At 46.6% G+C, this 20,574-nt stretch overlaps 1 protein-coding gene across 1 annotated transcript in view; it reads right to left on the reverse strand.

Moving 5' to 3' along the window:
- The window catches only part of Gtf3a (general transcription factor IIIA), a 21,762-nt gene extending 13,725 nt beyond the window's left edge, over window positions 1–8,037 (reverse strand). Inside the window, exon 1 of the mRNA XM_075952113.1 lies at window positions 7,810–8,037. Coding sequence (XP_075808228.1) covers window positions 7,810–8,037 — 228 coding nt within the window. The remainder of the gene's footprint in view (window positions 1–7,809) is intronic.
- Window positions 8,038–20,574: the final 12,537 nt, after the last annotated feature.

Consider the following 20,574-nt stretch of genomic DNA (forward strand, 5'->3'; position numbering starts at 1 on the left):
CTGTGCTAAGAATGAGCGTGTATGGTAAAATCTGCAATCTCCTAGGGCAGACCACACAATCCCCGAGATGGTCTGCCCCAGGAGACTTCAGTGTGGGATCCCATTTGTCCAAGTTCTGCTTTTTATAACTGCTGGAAGTTGAATGCAAGGCTTTGTCCATAAACGCAAGCAGCAGTATCTGCTCTTTCCTCTTATTGGAGCAGTGAGCAAAGTCTTATTCATGTAGCCCTGGCTGGCCTGAAACTCGCCGTATAGACCAGGCTAGTCTCGAACTCAAGAGATCCTTCTGCCTTTGCTTCCTGAGTGCTGGAATTAAAGGTGCGGGCCACCATGCCCAACATGCTCTTTCTTCTTTTGTCACCCAGGTGGTAAGGTAGAAAACTCTTTGGGTTGGTTCCGGTCGTTACCACCAGCAAGTGACTCAGGCAGCAGCCCCCACCCCGTAGTGGTTCCTCTAAAGAGTTGAAGTCACCCTGGCCAACAGCCTTCACTAGGGTGGTTTCAAGTCATCTGAGCAGGTTGATTGGCCTCTGTGCTGCTGCTACCCTGACAGTCACATACCCTCCTCCCCATAGCAAGGCTTAACTAACCGGTGTAAAGGAGCCAAGCATGTGGCTGAGGGGACCTGTTCTGAGGTTAACTCTCATCACCCCCACTTCTGTGCTCTGCATGGCAATCACAAAATACTGTGTGTCTGTAAGCTGTAGGTTTACACTGACACCTGAGTGCTGGCCCAGGTGAAAAGTGACTGTATGAATAGCGCTAAATAAATTTCGTGAGTTAGGAGACAAAGGCTCACAAACCAAATCTAACCATTTTGCCTCCGGGTTAAGCAAGAGAGAATCCCCTGCCACACAACACCTCACCTGCAGCTCCAGTCCCACTGTGCCCCCAGTCTTCCAGAAATGCTACAGAAGCTTCTGTCTGATTGCTTCTTCTGAAGGCAAGCTGTCACTTGTGGCTTGTCCTCGCCCCCCAGCTATGCCATCGGCACTTGCCTCCCAGTCTCCACACCCATTCACTGCGTGTTCCCTGTGATGTTTGCAGATAATCTAGAATTGTGGACAGGCTGTTGAGGCACGCTCCATTTAGTCTTCTTCATTATCGACTGGTCACATGACTCCCCACTGGCTTTTCTGATTAGCCCTCCTCTCCCTTGGTCGGCTTGCGCTTTCTCCTGCAGCCCTAAAAGCTCTTGGGGGGGGGGGGGGGCAGCGCCACCAGCCCATCCCTAATCACTGCCACCCACTTCAAGTCCATTTTAGTCCGAGGGAGCCAGACACTGTCTAGCCAGTGAGGCTTAATTGCTCTCTGATTACCCTTGGGGTCAGGCTCTCGCCAACACACGGTCTCTATCTGCAGCACATACAAGGGTTTTGTGTTTGATAATTTCCCCCAACAGCCAGGAGAAATGTGCCTGACTGACATGAACAGGCATCTCTGGGAAGTCCTTTTGCCGTTTCTGCCTGGCTTCTTGCTTTACCTTGGAGGCGGGATCCGTCCATCTCTCTTCCCTTCCCCTGACACCATTTTGATCCAGTTTACCACAGTCGCATCTGACCTCAGCCACAGATAGCATCTGTACCCATCACCCCTGGTCCTTTCTCTCCACTGCTGCTCAGGGATATTCTCAAACTCCAGCAGTTTGAGGAGTGACCCACTATCGCTGGGATAGTGTCCCAGTTCCTTTCTGATGTAATTTGTAAAGTCTCACAGACCTTAGATAAGTCCAGGCCTCATTTCTTCCACTCCCATCATGGCCAAGGATGCTCAGCTGAGCTGCCTTCCTTAGCCACACTCACCTTCTCCCGCTCTTACGCAGATCCTACCAGATGCCAAGGACCACTGTGCTGTCTCTTGGTTTCCATCACTGCCTCCTTCCTCCTCCATCTTCCAAAATTTGTAAATGCCCACCCACCTATCAGATGGCTGTTTAGGAGTCAGTTCCTCCAGAGATCTTCCCAGACCTCCTCCAGCTAGCCATTGGTCCTGTTGGTGGCGTGGGGGCAGAGGAAGGGGTGTCAGATAAAGGCAACTAGATCCAGAGGTCGTACCCAAGAGGGATGGATCCACACAGTCTTCCATAGAATGTATAGTGTGCCACAGGCATTGCCACGATTGCCTTGGCAGCAAGTAGATGCTAGAGCATCAGATGGACAGTGTGGACTTCTGACCTAGATTGCCAAAAGTCTGGTGGCCTCCAGATCCTGCCAAGTAGGTTTTTAAGCCTGAAACAGGTTTTCTTTCTCTTGGAACTTTTAGATCGCTGACTTTGTCTTATTCCAAAGTCAAAGGTCAAGGAATCCCTAGCCTCTGTGCCCATCTGACCAATACTACAAGATGAAAGGAGAAGGAAGTTTAGAGGAGCCTTGGGACCAATCCTTTCTTGCTGGTTTCAGGGCCAACTTCAGCCTCTAGAACCATCTCTCTTCAAAATGATGGGTTATATGTGGAGAAGAAGGAGCCGGGAGGGTCTGTGTGTTCCTCCAGATGTCCGGGTCCTCTGGGAGAGCTAAAGGCTGCATCCTGGAAGACCCTGGCTCTCATCTGTGGGATAACTCCAGCTCACTAAGAAATCGCCAAAGGACCACTACTGCTGTAGGTTTAGCCATAGAGAAGAACAAACAGCTGGCTCTAGTAGGATGTCTTCTAAAAACAGGGCTTCGAGCAGATGTAGGGGCAGCTGCTGGCTCATCTGGCCACGAGCCCGTCCCCCCTCTCTCTCTAAAGGGATCTAAAAAGAGCAAAAATGCCTTTGTGTTGCTGCAGCTGGAATGGAAAGTTCCATCTGGATTTCCCGTGTTCTAGTTCTTCAGAGCTCGTGGACATGGGTTCAAGGAGCAGCTAGCCAGCAAGTGGAGCAGCAAGTCCTTAGAGGCAAGAGTCTTCTTTGGTCACCCCATCCTTCCATCTCTACAAGTACCAGCTCTCCATACAAACCAAAACTATGACACCTGTGTTATCCTGGCGTGCATTGCCTTCCCCCAGGGCGCTGCAAGTGTGTGTACCCAGTAAGCAGTTGCCTCTTCAGCTGTGTATGTTGCTGTTGTGTGTTCAACCACTTTATATTGTTCACGGAGGAGGTTCCCATCATCGATAGTGAGGTAAACAGGCAGCAGACAGTCTAGCATCTGGATGTGCATGTATGCACATATGTAGCATCCTTAAGGATCTAACTGCAAATCAATTTCTCTGTATCTCACATAGATAACCAACATGGCCCTCAGATGACCTGGAACTGGGCTCTCTGCTACTTCTCAGCTTTGGACCTGGGCAATCTATTCATTTTGTCCATTTCTCCATCTAAAGGAAAAAATAGAATTGTATGCATGGCTTTAAGCTCTGGGAAAACAAGAGAGTAAACCAAACAGACCCAGCCCTTGCGGGGACAGCATCCAGAACCTGTTGAATCTGGGCTGGAGAAGAGGGGAAGAGTGGGTTCCGCCCCACAAGGAAGGGAGGGAAAAGCACTTCTTCTGTCTTGTCTTGATGATACTGTGGCCAGAGCTCATGCTGTACCAAATTCAGGACATGACAGGAAAGAATAAAAAATGTTGCTTCAGGAGGGAGAATTAAAAAAAAAAAAATTACACAGTGCCATCTTGTGGTGAGGAAAAGGAACATGCGTTCCAATCATAATTCTTTATTGGCTTTTATATGACATTAGCAGGTGTAAATAAATTGCATGCTATTACACCCTCAATTCCTCCCATATGGTCGGGCAGCATTTTAAAGTGGTCAGCAAATGTTGACAGCAATCTATACTTGTCCCACTAACACATTTACCACAAGTAATTAACTTAACTACCTGATAAAAATGTCATTGGCATGCTGTAATGCTAGCTATTGTCCGAAAAGACTTTGACTGACAGTTTCTTGTGTTGGTTCTCTGGTTATCTTTATAGGCACATAATCAAATTCAAATTTGATCATTATTTTTACGATTTGATTAAAGTAAACAGCCAAACTGTGTGATCGCGATCCAGGAAGATTTATTCTTTGCTCCAATGATGGGCTTTGGATTTTTATATTATTAGAAGACAATAACCAATTAGCCTGATTGCTTTGTGATGGTGCCAAATGCTGGCAGCCACGCCCTCCTATGAATGTAACTCATCAGCAGGATTCCACGGGCTCTGGGACATCAATCTGTATGCTTTCAGGGTTCCGGTTGCTGCTCCAGGAACAGCCATCATTCCGTGCAAGCCTTTCATTGCCACACAAATAGGAGCGACACAAGCTGAGTTTCGTGAACCATGGCAAGCGTGCCCGCCCGCCTGGGGTCAGATTGGCAGAGGGTGAATGGCAAAGCAGCAGCTGCCTGAGCCCGGGTGGCGCAGCTCCACACAGTCCTATGAGCTGCGGGTCCAGGCTGTTATAAACAGCTCCAACAATGAAAAGCTCCTTGGGGCTGCTTCAGCTGTGACTCGTAGTGTGTGCCTTTTACACATGGAATGCAGTCCTCCAATAGGAAACAGCCTTCTGTGTAAGCTGGACAACGGTCTCCTCTTGCATACGTCTGATAAAAGACACCTCAAAAAATGTGATAATTGGGTCTGGAGAGGTGACTCAGCGGTATAGAGTTTTTGCTGTTATTGCCTAGGATGCTGGCTGGTATTATTCCCACATGGTGGCTGGAGACTACTAGTCCAGTTCCAGGGGATCTGGTGCCCTCTTCTGGCCTCCACAGGCACTGCATGCATGTGGTACACAGACAAACATAAAGGCAAAACACCCATACACGTAATTTCTTTAAAAATTTTTTTTTAATGTGACAGTTTTTAGAGTTTTTCTCCCCCTGACTAAAGGGTTGTCAGGACCCAGTAGATACTTCCATTAATGTAGGTGATTTCTCAACACCCTACCCTTTGCTAGCCTGTGTTGGTGAAGGCCATGTCTCAAGACTACAGACCATGGAAACAGCAAGACTTCAGTATGGTGCTGATGCTTCAGGCATTAATAGACTCAGATTATGTCTTTGGCCATTTATTGGAAAGGCTAAGACAGAATCGGACCAATCTCTAAAGCCCGGTTTCCCAAATCCTGAAGGCTTACCTTATGTGTCCACACCCACCCACCCACCTGAAGCAACCTGATCTTTGCCCAGAAGACACACAAGTACCTGCCAGCCTCAGCCCTGGGCTCACAAGGGCCTCAGAGCTCACTGACTTCCTGTAGGGAGTACTAAAGTGCCTATGTATCAGCTCCTGGCTCCAATGGTCTCTTCCTGGTTCCGCCCATGCCACGTAACACCCATGCCTCCCTAGCAAGACGTTAAGTGACATGGGAGCAGCAGGCCACTTGTGAGGAGCAGGTGGCAGAACCCGTCTGTTTGCTCAATAAATGCTCACCAAGAGCTTATCCCATGCTGAAAAAAAGGAGGGAAGGAAGGAAGGAAGGAAGGAAGGAAGGAAGGAAGGAAGGAAGGAAGGGAAGGGAGGGAGGGAGGGAGGGGAAGAAAGAGAAAGAAAGAAAGAAAGAAAGAAAGAAAGAAAGAAAGAAAGAAAGAAAAGAAGGGAGGGAGGGAGGGGAAGAGAGAGAGAGAGAGAGAGAGAGAGAGAGAGAGAGAGAGAAAGAAAGAAAGAAAGAAAGAAAGAAAGAAAGAAAGAAAGAAAGAAAGAAAGAAAGAAATGCGGGCAAACAGTATTTCCTAGATGCAGACTGTGTCCAAGGTCCTAGGTCACCCAGACGTCTGGGAGTGAGAGATCACACCGAAATCAGAGATTATCTGTCAGCGGTGTCTGCTCTCCTGTGCGCTGCTGTCAGAGAATTTATGTCGAGCAGTTTGATGATAAGATGGGCTTGGGGAAGTTCTCGAGGCTCCAAATTTCTTGCTGTTCTCACATTCAGCATTTGTCCCAGTGGAGCTGGCTCAACTCCAGCCTAAAGAGCGCCGAGATGCTTCCTGGGTTCCCGATGTGGCCTGCCACACTTAGCTCAGTGCAGCAGGAAGTTAAGGGGGCAGTTGCGCTGCCAATTCCAAATTACCCTTTGCAAACACAGTGCCCTTTACAGGGAAACACCACCCAGTTCACGAATGGAGCGATTGAGAAAGAACTTTACCCACCATTAATGTTTTACAGCCTTTCTCAAAAAGAATCACCTTTGACCCCAAGACGGAGCGGTATTGCTCCCGAGTGAGAAAGTTCTAGGTGCCGATGCTGTTCCAGCCACCATAGTTTTGAGGGGAGGAAGGGAGTTTCAAGGCAGGGGTTTCACTGTGTAGCTCTGGCTGTCCTAGAACTCACTCTGTAGACCACGCTGGTCTCAAACTCAGAGAGATCCTCCTGCCTCTGCCTCCCCGGTGCTGAGATTACAGGCATGAGCCACCACAGCTCAGATAGACAGACTCTTTCAAGCACACGAGAAAGCCAACCCAGACTTCCCAGAGCTGTGCTAACAGCCAGCCGCGTAGCCTTCATCCAGAATGATATACGGCTAGTTATCCAAGCACTTCCCTGCCTGCAAGGGAGCTGGGCCTCTGCAGTGGCGAGGCAAGGGAAAGCCACCGTTCTTCAGTCTCAGAAACCAGAGGAGTTGCAAGTAGGCCTGTCGGGAGTGAACTGCAGAAATTCTGCAGCTGCCTCAGCTCCAGCAGCAGGGTGCCAACTGGCTCAACATGAGTGATTTTAATCAAGCCAAGCTGGGGACAGCGAGACATGGGGCTGCAATGCCAGTCCAGAGCCTGAGCTGCCTCTGGGCCAGGCAGCCCCTCCTAAGCAGGGACGAGTGTCTCCTCGGTTAATGACGGCCGGCACTAACAGGCTCATTTTTCAAGATGACTGACGTTCAGTTGTTTGTAACCTAAGAAACTGGTCATTGAGTACATGAGTATGATTAGTTATTAGTCACTAACACCAGGCAGAAGTAGAGTTGACTGAGAAGACTCGCGGTTAGGGTTAGGTGTTTTTCCCTGGAGGCCTGCTGACTGGACAACACATCACCGTAGAGCTAGAATTCCTGTAACCTGGAGGGGTAAGCTTTGTCATCGGTGCTGTCCTTACAATGACAGATAGACTTTTGTTTTTTTTTTCTTGTCTCTCTTTCTTTCTTTCTTTCTTTCTTTCTTTCTTTCTTTCTTTCTTTCTTTCTTTCTTTTTGTAAGTTTAACTCCTGTTGTTTGTGTGACCTTACTGTCTCCTTAGTTAAGTGGGCTTGCTTGCTGGGTACACTGTTTTTCAGGATCTGCCTGTGACATTTTAATAGTTTCACCTTAACACGCAAATGCATGACTCACATGAACACCATCTGTTCATGCTCCTGTTTCTAAGTCACAAACATGTGTGTGTGTGTATATAAGTGTGTGTAAGTAAGTGTGTGAGTGTGTGTGTGTGTGAGTGTGTGAATGTGTGTGTCAGTGGACAACTCTGTGGAGTTGGTTCTCTCCTTCCACTTTAATGTGAATTCCAGGATTGAACTCAGGTCACCATCTTGTGTCTGGTGTCTTTACCTCACTAACCCCAGTGTTAGCAAAGATTTCATGTATGGATATACGTGTGTCTGCCTGAGTGTTTGGGCATATGCGTGTGTGCTGGTGCATAAGCCTGGGAAGGTATTAGGTCCCTCAGATGTCTGAAGTTCCAGACATTCACAGGATGTTCAGTCTGTTAGGTGCGGACTGGAATCTGAAGTCTGCTTCTCCTGATTGGGCAGCGAGCACTGTTGGCTGAGAGTTATCTTTCTAGCCCCTGGGTTATAATTTGTATGTCTTGATAACCAGTGATTATCTTGAATTCTTGACACAGGAGATTCCTGAAGAGCCTTTGCAACCAGCTAGCCAGCTCTGGTGTGGCAGAGTGCGGCCATAACCGAAACACAGAGCGTGGCTGTAACCGACAGCTGTAACTGACGGAAGGGCTGTTTGAGCTTCTTTCTCCTCCCAGTTCCCCTAGCAGCGGCTCCGCTGGGCCTCTCCACCACCACTGTCACCGTCACCACAACGTGGCCAGCTCCGGAGATGAGCTGTGGTTCTGTGCGGCCGAGATCAGCCAGGGCAGGTCCACACTTCAGCCAGTCCAGGAAGCTCAGCCCCACCATAAAGAGAAGGCAAGCAGCAGTTGGGAATTAGGAAGAGATTGGCAGCCTGCACTAAAGCCTCCTGGGGCCATACAAATCTGCCCCGGGTTATTTCTCCAGAAACAAGGTGTGGGCTTTATACAGGCTTCTATTTTCTTTTCCTGAAGAATCTTAACCCCAAACTTTAATTATAAGTCATAAAACTCCAATTCCATTTTCAAAGCTATTTCCAAAGATGTAATTTACACATTTATTGACTTTATGCCTTGACTAAAAGTCCCTCTATGAATAATTGCTTCTGTCTTCTTTATTAGTCAAGTGTGGGTTCTTCAAAGTTTGATTCCCACTGTATTCCCTTTTTACAAGTTATTTATTGATTTTGTGTGTACGGGTGTTTTGCCCATGCATGTATGTCTGTGCATCATGTGTGTGCAGTACCCACAGAAGCCAGAACAGAACACTGGATCCTCTGGGTCTGGAATTACAAATGATTGTGAGGTTCTATGTGGGTGCTGGAAACTGAACCCGGGACCTCTGCAAGAACAGATGGCCCTGGTATCACCTTCATAAAATCAAGTCTTCATGTCTCTCAAAAAAGGATCCTTTTTTTGAAAATGTAACAAGGTGTAACACATTGCCTCAGCTCCCACTTCTGCTTTATCTGTTGACGGAAACTTGGGTCCTTCTGCTGGGGAATGTTCTAGACTTGCCCCGGCTTTTGGCTCCTAACATGTGCTATTCCCATCAGACTCTGGGATTCTTCTCTCAGAACTTGTACCCGTGGTTTCCCATGGAGCACCAGCTATTTTTAAAACATTTTTTAGAGCCATCCTGGGCTGCTGAACACAAATACCTGCCCTTTGTAAGACACGACAGGACAATCCCTGTAGATGTTTGAGTCTCCTCATAGAGGAATTTAATGATGGGATAAAAAACAATGGCAAGGTAATTGTTCTTGACCTAAGAGCCCTCCTTTCTATAATGCAGGAGAAAGAGCCACCTTCAGACCCAACAAGCTGGCTTCTAAGAAGGGTGGAGGAGCAGGTCTGTGAGCGACTTGAAACAGACACCTAAACTGCTGTCTGTCATCGGAGTGCCTTTAACAGTCACATTTATGCACATACAAACCAACTTTTTTTTTAATTAACAGTACCTCTCTTTATAGCTCAGGTTAGCCTAGAATTTGTGATCCTCCTGCCTCCGCCTGCTGGAGGTACATTTCTCTTTCTGAAGGAGGGATCACTGCTTGCTGGACTTCATCAATGACTTTTACATCTCCTTCCATTCTTAGCCTAGTCAACCCAGCTGTCGAGTCAGCTACTGTAGGGAATGGCTGGGTATCAGCGCCGCTGGACTATCTATCAGCGCTGCTGGACTGACATCGCCTAGTTTTGTACTTTGCCCGCATCTCCCAGCAGCTCTTGCAGCTGTCCCATCTGGGTCTGCTCCCCCTAGACTTGCATCTCCAGGGTTTACAGGAATCCTGGCAAAGCCGTTGCTCCGCTCCCATCTCTGAAGCCCAACAAAACAAGGCCTGGGCACCTTCCCGCCCACGGCGCCAATTCCATCCTGTTCCAGGTCCCATTCCTAGGTGAGGTGGAGACAGGTTCTGTAACCAGCAAATATAAAACCGACTGCTGGAAGCCAAGACTCTTCGGTGAGCAGGTGTTTTCCAGTCTTGGTCAACAGACAGTTTGTTCAAACTCCCACCTGGGGTTTATAGATGAAGTGGACAGGAGTCGCTTTTGGGAAAGGTCTTGAGTAAAACGGTGCTTCCTTGAGCAGAGCTTTGGCGAGACTAGGTACAAGTCTAGATAGTCATTTCACACAGCAAAAGCTAAAAGAGAGAGCCATCCTCTGAAGATCAGCCCAAAATGATAGACAAGTGACCAAAAGAGCTGAAATAATGTTCTTATTTATACAGCCCCACCTGTATTTTGTCCAATTTTCACTTCTGAGGACAAATTTACAAACAGAAGCCCAAACCAATAAAAGCTGGGGGGAAGCTGGGCAGTGGTGGCACACACCTTTAATCCCAACACTCCGGAGGCAGAGGTAGGCAGATCTCTGTGAGTTCAAGGCCAGCCTGGTCTACAGAGTGACTTCCAGGGCAGACTCCAAAGCTACACAGAGAAACCTTTTGTAGAAAAATAAAAAAAAGAAAGAAAGGCTGGAGAGATGGCTCAGAGGTTAAGAGCATTGCCTGCGCTTCCAAAGGTCCTGAGTTCAATTCCCAGTAACCACATGGTGGCTCACAACCATCTGTAATGGGGTCTGGTGCCCTCTTCTGGTCTGCAGGCATACACACAGACACAATATTGTGTACATAATAAATAAATAAATATTTAAAAAAAAAAAGAAAGAAAGAAAAAAGAAAGGAAGAAAGGAAGGAAGATAGGAAGGAAGAAAGGAAGGAAGAAAGCAAGAAGAAAGAAAGCAAGAAAGAAAGATCAAAATTAAATACTGGGCATGGTGGTGTAGACTTTTAACAGCAGGCAGACCTTTGTGAGTTCCAGGGCACCCAGTGCTACATAGTTCTACCCTGTCTCAAAATAATAACAGTATTAATAATAGTTTGAATCATGTTTCTCACAGACCTTCAGTATATTCAAAGACACATAATTTCCCTCAGTTTTGGCCCGCTGTGTCCAGCATGCCTGGGAATTTAATAGATAATAAACATTTTAATGGCAAGCATTCATCCCTCAAAATAAGGAGTGAAAAATTATTATACATAGGTAAATTAATTTTAGTTCGTGGCTTCTGTTTTGGTTCCTCTCTGCATTGACTCCCATGCAGGAATGTCAATTTTTCAAGGAAGGGGACACATTTTCTTACTTGCCTCTTGACAACTCCAAATTAAAGACATCTAGGAAAAAGAAGGGTGTGTGCTTTCTAGGTGTCGTGCCGTGTCCCACTCCATCGTATGCTGTTTTCTGCCCTCTACCCCTGTCCCCAGCAGCCGGCCGGCAATCATAGCGTTGGTGCTGACGGCATTGACTTTGGCATTGGGCAGCGCAGCAGGGCAAACAGCAACTACACGCTACATGATGACTCTCAGGGAAACCGTCCTTTACCTAGTTGGAACTTGTTTTTATTACCTGCATAAAGAGGACAATACTACCGGTTTGATAGGGTTGTTGAAGGAAATAAAAGAGATAGTCATATAAGAAAATAAACATGTTGAGGAGAACGGTGTTTAACCTATTTGGATCGGGAGGGTAAAACTACGCCAGCCTACATCAGTCATGAAATCGCTGGTCTAAAGTCCAAAGGAAAGCAATCTTGTACTTCAGTTCCCAGGTAATAACTTCTAAAAGGTTCTCAACTTCTCTGATTATGTGAGCCCCACCATGTACAGAACAGAGCTCCACTCTCTTGGATTCTTTTTTTTTTATTTATTATGTACACAATATTCGGTCTGTGTATGTCTGCAGGCCAGAAGAGAGCACCAGACCTCATTACAGGTGGTTGTGAGCCACCATGTGGTTGCTGGGAATTGAACTCAGGACCTTTGGAAGAGCAGGCAATGCTCTTAACCGCTGAGCCATCTCTCCAGTCCCCTCTTTTGGATTCTTGCTTTTATTATTATTAATATTTATTTTATGCATATGAGTATTTTGGTTGCACGTATGCCTGTGCTCCATGTGCATGCAGTGTCCACAGAGGTCAGAAGAAGGCATGCTAAACTCCTAGAAGTGGAGTTACAGATGGTTGTGAGCCACCATGTGGGTGCTGGGAATCGATCCTGGCTCTCTGCAAGAGCAGCCAGTGCTCTTAACCACCGAGCCTTCTCTCCAGCCCCGAGACTCCTGCATTTGAAGTGCCATTTCACAGATTTAAAGTTGAAGACATGGAAGTGTTCTGAGTGCCTATAAGGAGGTAGCCTGGTGTTTGTAATTCTGTGCTTGAGATGGCACGATAAAGTCAGCCCCTAGGCTTCTGGTTCATTCTGCCTGTGATTTGGGGACTCTGGGAGCACCTCCCAAGCGGTCTCCAGAGAACCTTCAGAGGCCAGGAGGGGTCTAAGAGAAATGTCCTTGATCTCACCCATTATCTAGTCTCTAGGGATTCAGAGTCCAGGAGGGTCATGTGATTTGATTTGAGATGCTTTAAATTCCTTTAATTCTGTGATAAGGCAAGCATTCACTAGGAAGATCATTATTGCAGGAAGATGGTATTGATAATTGCAGGTTAGATGAAGAATTTTAGGACTCTGTGGGAGTGGAGGAAGAGATGGCTCAGCAGTTAAGAGCACTTGCTGCTCTTCCAGAGGACCACGTTTGGTTCCCAAATCCGTTCCAGGGGATCGATTGCCTTCTTGCAGCCTCCTTGGGCAGAAACAGTAAGATCTTTGTGAGTCTGGGGCCAGCCTACGCTACATGTTTCCAGGAAATCCAGGGCTACATAGAGAGACCTGGCCTCAAAATAGAAGAATTCTAAGAAGGAGGAAGAATTTTAGGGATCTCACAATGAGTGTCCTGTGTGAATATTCGCATATGTACACAATTAGTAGAGAAAAGGACCCGTGTAGAAAGAGAACAGGAAGGCAGGCTCTGTAGTCCCAAAGAGGAAAGGATCAAATGAAGATTAAGCCACCTTTGCTGGCTCCCAATGCTGAACGGGCACAACTGAGATGTCAACCCCTTTATTCTTTCTACACATCCATTAATCCTCTCCAGTTCATTCTTACGTTTGTTATCACCAGATAAGTTTAGACTGATGAGTCTCCCACAGAAGTAAAATCTAATCCAATGACTAGTAACCATAACAACAGCAAATGCAGCCACAATGTGGCTGGCTGACCATTTATGGGGACTTTGTTAAGGGGCTGTGCCTGGCACCGACTGTAAGTGGTGCAAGGACTTTAGGACATTCTCTCTGCCTCCTCCAAACTTACAGTGTCCCTAGAGAGACAAGCATATAGGCAACCAACTCAACATGAAGGGGGAAAGAAGTGGAATCACAGGCAGTGTGCACCAGGGTTAGTACTGGGAGGCAAGAATCCACCAAGGGTATCACTTCCCAATGCCAAGTGTGATCACGTGACAGTGGTAGAGGAAAAGCAGCCACCTGGGAGTGTTTACACCACAGGAAGAGCCAACACTACAGATCGAGGCTTATTCCCACGAAGAGGTGATTGCTGTGCCCAGGTGAGGGGACACCTGAACAGGTCCTGCAGGTGGAGCTGAGTTCTCTCCCTGAGACGTATGTTCCGGGTCTCTGCCCACTCTTGATGTTTTTTTTTTTTTTCTATCAGTTCTGGGTTTGCTTCCCAGGTCCAGCTGTGGCAGAGGGAAATGACAGTGGGATGAGTCTTTGGGGCACTTAACCTCTCCCTTACCCCTCGTCCCCATGCGCAGGCTGAAGCGCATGTCACCATCATCAAATCCAATGAACAGGGCCAAAAACCTGAACAAGCTCAGCATTGTAGAGATGGAAATCCCCATTCCCTGGGAATTTTCCTATTTAACGTAATCTAAGTGATCAGATTCACTAAAATGGGTCCTTTAGAGGCAATTGGGTGTATCAATGTTCATTGAAAGATAATAAACGGGAGGCCACGGTCTCTACCGGCTTCTTCCCGCTGTAAGTGCGTGTATATTGCCTTTAAAATAATTATTGAACCATTAAGGGTTTATGGAAAGACATTCACAGTCCAATAAGACGTTTCTGTGTTTTGTAGGTCCCATAAAATTTGGAATGAAAACGTGAGAAGAATACTACACCCATGCAATGGGAAGTGATGCTTGCTTGTTCTGTGTCTTGTAGAGGATGGTTTGGAGTCAGCTGGGGCAGCTGATCAGATTCCTAGAGCATCGTGGTACGCACCCATCTTTGACTTCGGTTCATTTTTCAAAGTCAAAAGAGGCATCTGCAGGAACCGTAAGAAGTCAGTACAGAATCAGGTCATCTGGGGAAGGCAACGCATCTCCTAGTGTCTACCTGAATCCACGCTTATGGGGTTGTGGGAGGCGGGAGAGCATCTTAAGCGTCACGCTCCACCTCAGTGCAGCTTGACAATGGACTCCTCGCTATGAACACGCTGCTGCTCTGGGGACAAGATTTTTCAAAGAGGCCATGGGTTTGTGGCAGTGGTCTCCAGGGGCAGGCCACAGGCCTACCAGCCACATTAACAGGAGGGCCAAGGGGGCTCTCAGGGACAGTGACACAAGAAGGGAGGAGAATAGGAGAAATCCCGTTGGGGGAAATTCCATGAACCTCGCTTCTTTTCCACAGCTGCTAAAGCTGGCTTCCCAGGACTGCATCACTGAGTGCCCAGCTCCAGCTCCAGGCTTGTCCAACATATCATTCCCTCCAAATGCTGGGATCTCCGGAACAGTCTTCCATCTTCCTTTTAAGAAAACACATATGGCGGATCATGCCCAGCACCCGCTGTAAAACACATATGAGCCAGGCAGTGGTGGTTCACGCCTTTAATCCCAGCACTTGAGAGGCAGAGGCAGGCAGATCTCTGTGAGTTTGAGGCCAGCCTGATCTACGAGAGCTAGTTCCAGGATAGGCTCCAAGCTACAGAGAAACCCTATCTCAAAAAACAAAAACAAAAACAAACCAAAAACAGCAACAAGGAAAACATATATGTCTCTCTCTTTATTTATTCTTTTTTCCTAGCTAATTTTTAAATTTTATAACTTATTTATTTGCATTTTTTGTACACCAGTGTTTTGCCTACAGGTATGCCTGTATGAGGACATCAGATCCCCTGGAACAGGAGTTAAAGACAGTTGTGAATCGTCATGTGGGTGCTGAGAATTGAACCGGGGACCTCTGGAAGAGCAGCCAGTGCTCTTAACCCTTGAACCATTTTTCCAGCCCCTATTTTTTTTTCTTTTTTCTTTTTTGTTTTGGTTTGATTTGGTTTCTCAACACAGGGTTTTTCTGTGTAGCCCTACAGCCCTGGCTGTCCTGGATCTCACACTGTAGACCGGCTTGGCCTCAAACTCCCAGAGATTCGCCTACCTCTGCTTCCTGAATGCTGAGATTAAAGGTGTGTGCTCCACACCCGGCTCACAGATGTCTCTCTTGATGAATAAGCTGTTTCTTGGTTGATTATCCTCCAACTTTTCCTGAATTATCCATTTCTCCAAAGACTTAAGAAGTCCGGCGTTTGAGTGTGTTCTCGTGCAAATTCATATTAACAGCTACCAAAGTGGGGTCTATGAGCCCTTGAGGGGGCCAAGATTCGTTGGGGGCTCCCTGATGATCTCTCTCTCCTGCCCTGTGTGTATGTGTGTAGAGATGTATATAACATATATATGCTTTCATGCATAAGACATATATGCTATGAACATTTGCAAAGTAGAAAACATGGCATCAGTGAGATCGGCAAATAAGAAGCCACGCTATTCCTATTCTTTTTTGCTGCTTTGGAAAATACAATTTGTCTTGTTTTTCTGATTTTTCGAGATAGGGTTTCCCTGTAGCTTTGGAGCCTGTCCTGGAACTAGCTCTTGTAGACCAGGCTGGCCTTGAACTCACAGAGATCCACCTGCCTCTGCCTCCCGAGTGCTGGGATTAAAGGCGTGCGCCACCACTAGAAAATACAATTATTTTAATGAGAATCCATATGTGAGCATAGAAAGAATTTACTATTGTTGTTTTGATTGTTCTAATTTGGTTTTGTAGTGCTAAGGGTCAAATATGGGGCCTGTGCACATTAGACAAGCCTTTGATCATTCTCAACCCCTCGGGACTGTTTTATAGTAATCTAATAAATCATGATTGTAAATGCTTTCATTTTAGTCTCTGAAATGATAAGCATAGATGGATATGACTCGCAGGCAAAAATTCATTAACACTTCATTATAAAGGGAATTTTAAAACTAATTTGTGTGGGGGCTGGAGAGATGGCTTAGCTGTTAAGAGCAGTGGCTGCTTTTCCAGAGGACCTGGGTTCGACTCCCAGCACCCACACGGTGGCTTGTAACTGTCTGTAAATCTAGTTACAGGGATTGCAGAAGAGAATAATAACTAATTTATGTGTGTGGGTGTCTTGTTTGCAAATAGATCTGTGGACCATGGGAGTGTCTGTTCCCACAAAGGCCAGCAGAGGGCGTTGGAGCCCCTGAGGCTAAACTTACAGATGGCTGTGAGCCACCCGTGGGTGCCGGGAATCAAAGTCAAGTTCTCTGGAAGAGCAGCCAGAGCTCTTAACCGCTGAACCATCTCTACAGACCCTTAAAATTTAACTCTTTAAACGGAGACTGTAAATATCTCTAGAAAAGTGCATTTGAACTAGATTTCAGGTCTTTTTAAATCCTAGTCCCTTGTAGCTCAAAAATGTAATCTAACAAATTAGTTATTTTGAATTTACAGGGGACAGTCAGTAACTCAGCAATATATAAACACCAGCGAACAACTTAAATTACATGGTAAAAAGATTTAACCAGAGCCAGAGGTGGGTGCTGGGAATTAATGAGATCTGTAATGAGATCTGGTGCCCTCTTCTGGCCTGCAAGCATACACACAGGCAGAACACTGTATACATAATAAATAAATAAATCTTTAAAAAAAAATTAGCCAACCTAAATGGCACATCCATATCTCCTCCTCAAGGCTCCTGGACACCTTGGAAAGGAAGAACTGGAGGGGAAAGGAGAGACATGACATGGGCATTGCGCACACGAACTCTCCCCAGCTGTGGTTATCCCCACAAGATCTGCTTCTTAATGCTTTCCACTAGGGAGATGGTCCTGTCTGCAAAGTGCTCGGTGCCCAGGCAAGGGAACCTGGCTTCAGATCCCCAGCACCCACACAAGAGCCAGGCACACCAGGGCACACCTGCAATCCCAGCACTGAGAGGTGGAGACAGGGGGATGGATGGGACTCCAAGGCATGGCTTTGGGCCCTAATGATGACCTGTTGGTCAATCTGAGCATCTCGCTGTCCCTGTGTCCTTGTCTCCTAGTCTCTTTTGCTCTGTGTTTCTTGGGATTCCTCTATCAGGCCTGGCTGGGTGCAAGGACCCACTTCCTGCTTTCAGGGAATCGGCTGTCCCTGAAGCGGTGTTTCACAGGGTGACAGAAGCCACAGCAGAGTTCCATCCCTCTGGAGCGTAGAGAGACATGGTGACGTTTCTGAGCATGTAGGCCAGATGGCAAGGCCCAAATCTTCCGTTTAATAACAGTTTCCTTTTATGCCTGTCACTCACCACCCAAGCCAAGAAATACGACATCTCCAGCTCCACCGGTCCGTTCCCATGTGGTTCCTTTCTCTGCTGTGACAACCACTCATCGATGACAGTCATCTCCCGGCTACTTCATTGTCTCACGTGTTTCTGTCTCTCCTGCTGACTACCGTGATTTTGGTTTGATGCCTTTGCCCACACCCCTTGGTAACCTCGTTTCTAAATAGCACGCGTGTGTTCTTGGATGTGGCTCATAGCTATGCTTCTGTGATCCTCATGGGCACTACCCAACCAGCTCATTCATCTTGAAGCGGAGTGATTACCCAAGGCAACAGCAGTCAGCAGTGAGTGGCTCCATTTAGCTGCCAATGAACGGCGCCAAGCTGCGGGACTAGGAGCCAGTTTTATGGAAAGGGCACCTGGAAGATCTATTGCCAGGGCTGAAGAGATGTCTCAGAGGTTACGAGAACATAATTCTCTTTCAGAGGACACAGTTTCGGGTCCTAGCACCCACATCGGACAGTTTACAACCACTTGTAACTACAGCTCTGGGGATCTGACGCCCTCTTCTGGCCTCCTGGGGCACTTGCCTGCACATGTACGGACTTACACATAGACATATGTGATATAATTTTTTAAGAACTAAAAAGAGATATATGTTATTTACAATCTAGAATATTTATCTTTAAAAAATAATTTGCAACTGGGCAGTGGGGTCACACACCTTTAATCCCAGCACTTGGGAGGCAGAAGCAGGAGGATCTGTATGAGTTGGAAAGTAGCCTGGTCTACAAAGTGAGTTTCAGGACAGTCAGAGCTACACAGTGAGACCCTGTCTCAAAAAGGGGGGGGGGAGCTTTAGTAGCTCTTCCAAAGGTCCCAGCACCTGCATCAAGCAGCACACAACTGCCTATAAACCCTATCTTTGCCCTTATCTGGCCTTTGACAGCACACATGACGCATACAAACGTACACACACACACACACACACACACAAAAGTTCAAATGAAATAGTGTTTAAAAGCAGAATCATCAGGAAAGTCCTGCACCATCAATGAGAGGGCATAGTCTCAGCACACATTAGCATGTATTATGAAGCTTCTAGAATTCAATCAGTTAACATGAGCACAAAATAGACAGACAGGGAAGCAGAATAGAAAATTCAGAAACATATCCAGTTGCACATGGGAACGTAGGATACCATAAGGAAACGTTCCAAATCCACAAACCAGAAAGGAGCGGCTTGTTCACGTCTCAGAACCAGAAGTGATGGGTGACTGATACAGTTGCTTGTAGGAAACGACAGCCAAATGCTTTGACATAGCAGGACAAGGCAAAGAGATGAGAGATGACTGAGAGAACATGGCCGCTGTGTGCCACAATCTTTTGGAAGATATGAAAGAGTAAGGATGTAGCTCGTAGGAGAAAAACTCCAAGTTAGTCAAGAAAGAAAGAGGGGGAAGGGAGAGGGAGGAAGGAAGAGAGGGGATGAGGGAGGCAGAGAAGGAAGGAGGAAGGAAGAATGGGTGGAAGGAAGAAAGGAAGGAAGGAAAGAAGGAAGGGAGGGAGGAAGGAAGGAAGGAAATAGGAAGGAAGGGAGGAAGGGAGGAAGGAAGGAAGGAAGGAAGGAAAAGAAAATCTTTCTATTGGAAACACCCAAAGTAAAAATAACACCTAGTGGGTTTTACTGAGGACTGCCTAGAACTGCAATGGTTCAGAAGCATCCAGAGCTGGAGTCTGTAAGGAGGAAAGCCATCATGTATGTGTGATGTGATGGTGGGTGTGCTGGTTTAAATGAGGATGCCTCCTTAGTCTTAGGCATTTGAACATTTGGTTCCCAGCTGCTGGTGGGAGGTGGAGATCTGGGATTTGTTGCTGGTGCAAAAGATAAAGTAGAGCACAATATTTATCATTTGCTACTGTTACCTTTTGTGTGTGTGAGTGTTTTGTCTACATGTATGCATGTGCACTATGTGTGTGCAGAACCCACAGAGGCCAGAAGGGGGCAGTAGATACCTTGGAATTGAAGTCACTGATGGCTGTGAGCAGTCATGTGGGTGCTAGGAACTGAACTTGGGTCCTTTGCAAAAGCAGCCAGTGTTCTTAATTGTTGAGCTATCTCTCACTTCCCCGCCACTATTTTTCTATGAGGAGAAGTAGCATAAAAAGATACTTTAAAAGCAGTGGGTTTCATTAAACTATGTATAAACCCTTAAAATGGAGATATAAAGCTTAATACTTAAACACTATAACACTGTAAGGAAGGATGAAATACATTTAAGGATGCAAGGATAAGATAAAAGGTAGTAATATTTTTTATATACTATATCTTTTTCTTTTAAGAAAGGGAAATTGTATTTATTAATTTATTTATTTTGGCAATAAGGATTAAACCCAGGCCTTGACACTTGCTAGGCAAGAGCTCTACCACTGAACTATGGACGACCTTATCTTCAAATCAGTCTGTGAACCAAGAACAACCTACAGATACACTCTCCTGCCTTTCAGGGGTAATGGCAATGCTGGCTCCCTCTGGCAGTGTCCTTCTGTTTAGTGGAAGGTGGCAGGGACTTGATGAAACCTCCTTCTGGTGCTTCTGAGAGCAAATCCCTGTGTGAGGAAGAAAGCCAGGCAGATGCAGAGACCTTGGTGATCCTGGATAGATCTGAAGTCCCAGAGTTACACCTTATGGCAGCTCCCTCTTTAATGTAAAAGTACATGTTTTCATCTGGGTATGGTAGCCTTTAATCCCAGCACTCAGGAGGCAGAGGCAGGAGGATCTCTCTGAATTGAGGCCAACCTGGTCTGCAGAACAAGTTCCAAGACAGCCAAGGCTCTTACACCAAGAAACCCTGTCTTGAAAACCCCAAAGGAAAAAAAAAAGTACATACTTTCTGGCCATCTTCACAAAAAAAAGCTTTGAGAAGCTGGCCCTGTGGGAGTAGCTGGTGCTTTAGCCTGAAGAAGTTGGCCCTGTGGGAATAGCTGGTGCTTTAGTCTGGAGAAGCTGGCCCTGTGGGAGTAGCTGGTGCTTTAACCTGGAGAAGCTGGCCCTCTGGGAGTAGCTGATGCTTTAGCCTGGAGAAGCTGGCCCTTTGGGAGTAGCTGGCACTTCAGTATGCAGATTTCCAACACCCAACATCCTCCACTGAGAGCAGGTGGCCTCCACTTGGAGAAGTGGCCCTGCTGCAGGTCTGGGGACAGACATATTCTACATGTCCCATGCCAGGAATTAAGGATGCTTCTTCGCTGACAGTGGAAGACTTGCGACTTGAAGGGCCTTTCACTGGCCATGGACAGGACAAGCTAGACATTTTCATCAAGGTTATAAACTTCATTGGGTTGAAAACAAGCCCTGATGTTTAGGTCACTAGTCTTGCAGTAACACCCAGGTCATTCACAACAATCAT

This window comes from Microtus pennsylvanicus, chromosome 1 (genome assembly GCF_037038515.1).
Source record: "Microtus pennsylvanicus isolate mMicPen1 chromosome 1, mMicPen1.hap1, whole genome shotgun sequence".
In the NCBI taxonomy this organism is placed as follows: Eukaryota; Metazoa; Chordata; class Mammalia; order Rodentia; family Cricetidae; genus Microtus; species Microtus pennsylvanicus.